General features: G+C 58.3%; 1 protein-coding gene across 1 annotated transcript in view; it reads right to left on the reverse strand.

Moving 5' to 3' along the window:
- The window catches only part of SLC44A2 (solute carrier family 44 member 2 (CTL2 blood group)), a 26,605-nt gene that overhangs the window by 202 nt on the left and 23,012 nt on the right, over positions 1-3,391 (reverse strand). The window contains exons 16-21 of the mRNA XM_077767921.1: positions 3,373-3,391; positions 2,558-2,661; positions 2,375-2,448; positions 2,216-2,286; positions 1,953-2,041; positions 757-841 (exon numbers count right to left, since the gene is read on the reverse strand). The exon at positions 3,373-3,391 is cut by the window's right edge and continues 100 nt beyond it. Of these exons, the coding sequence (XP_077624047.1) occupies positions 757-841; positions 1,953-2,041; positions 2,216-2,286; positions 2,375-2,448; positions 2,558-2,661; positions 3,373-3,391 (442 nt within the window). The remainder of the gene's footprint in view (positions 1-756; positions 842-1,952; positions 2,042-2,215; positions 2,287-2,374; positions 2,449-2,557; positions 2,662-3,372) is intronic.

A 3,391-nucleotide genomic window follows, 5' to 3' on the forward strand; every position in this document is an offset into this window, starting at 1 on the left:
TCAGAGGGTTAGGTAGCAAGACACACCGGGACAGGAGAGGGGCGATCTATGGCAGGCTCGGGAACGGGGCACACACGCGCTCCCCACGCTTCCAGGCAGGGGAAGGCCCGCATGCACCCCCAGTCTACGGGGAGGAAAGGAGGAGGCCTGGGCGGCCCCCACGCCTCCCTCCCTCTCTACTCCTCGACTTCTGCCCGCTTCCCCTCCTCCGCACTCCCCTTCAACAGGATGTCTCTCAGCTCGGGCGACATGAAGTAGGGTCGCTCCTGAGAGCCGTCATTTCTTTCCAGGTCCTCACCTGGGCTCCCCCCAGGAACCGGCAGGGGGAAAATGGGGTGGTCAGGAAGGGAGGGAAAGAGGGAGGCAGGGAAGAACAGGGAAGCCAGCAGGCATGGAGTAGAGGAAGAGAAGAGAAAAAACAAAAAACAAAACAAAACAAAGACAGACAGATGGAGAGACCAAAGTTAGTAGCAGCCACAGATCCCTCCCCCAACAAAGCTAGAAACTCCAAAGCCTGGGGCCCAAGGGCAGAACGTTCTAGCTGCAGCCTGGACCAGGACACAACAGGATGGAGCGCCTCTGAGCTCAGGGAGGAAGCCGAGAAGGCATGCCGGGGGCCCTCGGACGCGGGACAGCCAGTCCCCGGGGAAGCTGGGGGCACCGGCCGGTGAATGCATAGCCCCACCAGAAGATGTTATGCCCAGAGGGGAGAAGGCAGTCAGGGCCTGGCAAGGGCTGGGGTGACGGGTCACTCACAGAAGCAGAGGAACAACGTGTCCACACACATGCCGTAGACACTGAAGAAGCCATGGGCAATCAGGTAGGAGCCGATGATCACCGTCTAGGCAAGGGGAGCCGAGATGTTTCCACCCCAGCTCCCAAGGCAACTCCTGCCCACCACGCCCTCCCACGCTGGGATCATGTCATTTCCCTGCTGACAAGCCCTCCTTAGAGTAACATCCACTGTACTGCCATTCGCTCCTTGCTCTCTTCAACCCCAGGGCCTTTGCACATGCCGTTGCCCCAACTTAATATAGTTTATGTCTCCTGATCTTTCTGCTTTCAGCTCATACGAGGAGTCCTCAGATACCACGTCCTCTATGAAGCTGCTTCCGACAGCTAGGCCCTGTGTTATGCTCTCTCCTAGCACTCCGAACCCCTCCTCTGAGGCCTTCGTCCGGCTGCAATTTTACACATGTTTGGGGCACCACTGCCATAACACCCTCATCCCCACGAGGCTGCATCTGTCCCACTCACTGCTATACCCCCAGCAACATGGAGACTCACTGGGCCTCGGCAGGTATCTGACAAACATTTACAGGTTGAGCCAAGTGGACCATCGAGAGATTAAATACCTTGCTCAGAGTTACCCATCTTAAAAGGAGCAAACAGAACTCAGATAAAATTCTAGGTCACTGGGTTCTAAGACCTGCCCTGCCTGGACCTTACCCCCATGGCCCCGTCACCTCCCTGCCCCTATTTCCAGCTCCTTCCCCTCACATCGGTTTCTTCATTTCCTGGCATTGTTCCAGCTCGAGGCCTCTGAACTTACTCCCTCTGCCTGGACGTGGCCCGCATCTCCTTCAGATCTTAGATCTGACCTCACTTCCACAGCGAGGACGCCAGGCCTCCCAGATCTGCCCCAGTCCTCACGCACAGGCTCTAGCGTTCCCCTGGAAGCCTCCCCCGGGGCATGAACCAGTCTGTAATCATGCATCCAGGCATGTTATTACTGATCGCTGTCTCTCTGCCTCCAAACTGTAAGGCCCTCTGGAGGGAAGCCCGTCCTCCCGCTGTGCCCGGTACACAGCAGGTACTTACTACATGTTTGTGGACTGAATAATCAATCCCCCACCTCTGCCCTCCATCCACATCTGTCTAGTCCAAAGAGACCGGGAGGACCCCAGCGCCTCCTTCTCCCTGGGTCCCCACCCATCCCCAAAGGTCCGTACCAGTATAGGGACCCAGTAATAATTGAGGGGCGGTGCTGTGTCCTGAACAATCCTGATGCGGTGGGTGAAGAAAAAGAATGCCAGGATCCCTAGAGAGGGAAGGAACCGATATGGTTGAGGGTTCTGACTAAAGGAAGCGGCCCCTCTCCCCAAGACGACCTCAGACACCACGGCAGGCGTCACAAAAGAAGACGTGGGGCCCAACAGCCCTTCACAAGTCACCCCAACCACAGCCTCCCAGCAGGCTGACCAGTGTCACTCACCCACACTCCCCACGATCAGAAGCTTGCCCAACAGGAAAAGGAAGTCGGTAACTTTGTCTAAGACAGCCACTCTGCAGGGGACAGTGAGGAGCAGGCATGAATGGGGGCTCCGGGACTGGGGGAGGAGGGAGGCAGCCAGAGGACGGTGCTTTCCCTGACCTGATGATGTTTCTCATGAGCAGGAAGAAGGCATTCCTTGCCGAGGTGCAGAAGTTGGTGCCGTAGATAGCGATCTGGGAGGAGGAGGAGGGGGAGGAGGGATCAGGCCCACGGGCTGGGAACCACAGCCGCCCTCACCCAGCAAGAGCCGCTGGGTTGGTTCGGGGTCCCAGGGCTACTCACCATGATGTAGGCATTCCTGTTGAGGAATCTGATGAACTTCTCCAGGCACCAGAAGCAGCATTTGAGACAGGTCATAAGGAACTTGGCAAACCTGTTCTCTGCAGCTAAGGGAGAAGAGAGGGACGCAGAGGTGATGGGAGACCTCCCCCCACCCCAGGGGTAGGGATGACCACCCTCCACACTCGCTACGTGCACACAATCCAGGATTTTCCGGAGCCCACCTTCTCAAAGAGACGGAGAGGAAAGTTGATCCGGAGCCCTGGGGTCCTGCTCCTCACCCAAGTACGGACCAAAGGGGCCCAGGACTCTCAGCTCCGACTCCCCCTACGACTTCCCCTACGAGGGGTCCAATCTTGACGCCTTTCAAGCCAGCCTCCCGGACAGGAACCAATCACAACCCACACTAACTGCCCCTCCCCCGCCTCCCAAGCAGAAGCCAATCCTTGCTTCCCCCTTGACCCCACCCCCAAAGAATAACCAATCCAAGCTCCACCGCAGCAAAACAACAACAACAAACCCACCAGGTCTTAGCCCCGCCCTTCTCCGCACAAAGGAATCCTGGTCTTTTCAGGAAATCTACGGAGGCTCAGGCCTCCGGGTCCAGCGCCCTCCTACCCCGGGGACAAGGGGCCTCCCTACCCAGGGATAAGAACTCCACCCAATAGGCTCCCTCGGCCACTCTTCCCCCTCAGGAGCTAATCACACTCCCCATCTCTGCCCCGCCCCCCCAAGCAGAAACCAATCACAGCCGCATCGCCTTGACCCCGCCCCCACAGATCAGTCCCGCCCCGCCCCCAGAGGCCAAGGCTGGCCACTGGGGGGGGGCACCTTCTG

This window comes from Crocuta crocuta, unplaced genomic scaffold, assembly GCF_008692635.1.
Source record: "Crocuta crocuta isolate KB4526 unplaced genomic scaffold, BGI_CrCroc_1.0 scaffold115, whole genome shotgun sequence".
Taxonomy (NCBI): domain Eukaryota; kingdom Metazoa; phylum Chordata; class Mammalia; order Carnivora; family Hyaenidae; genus Crocuta; species Crocuta crocuta.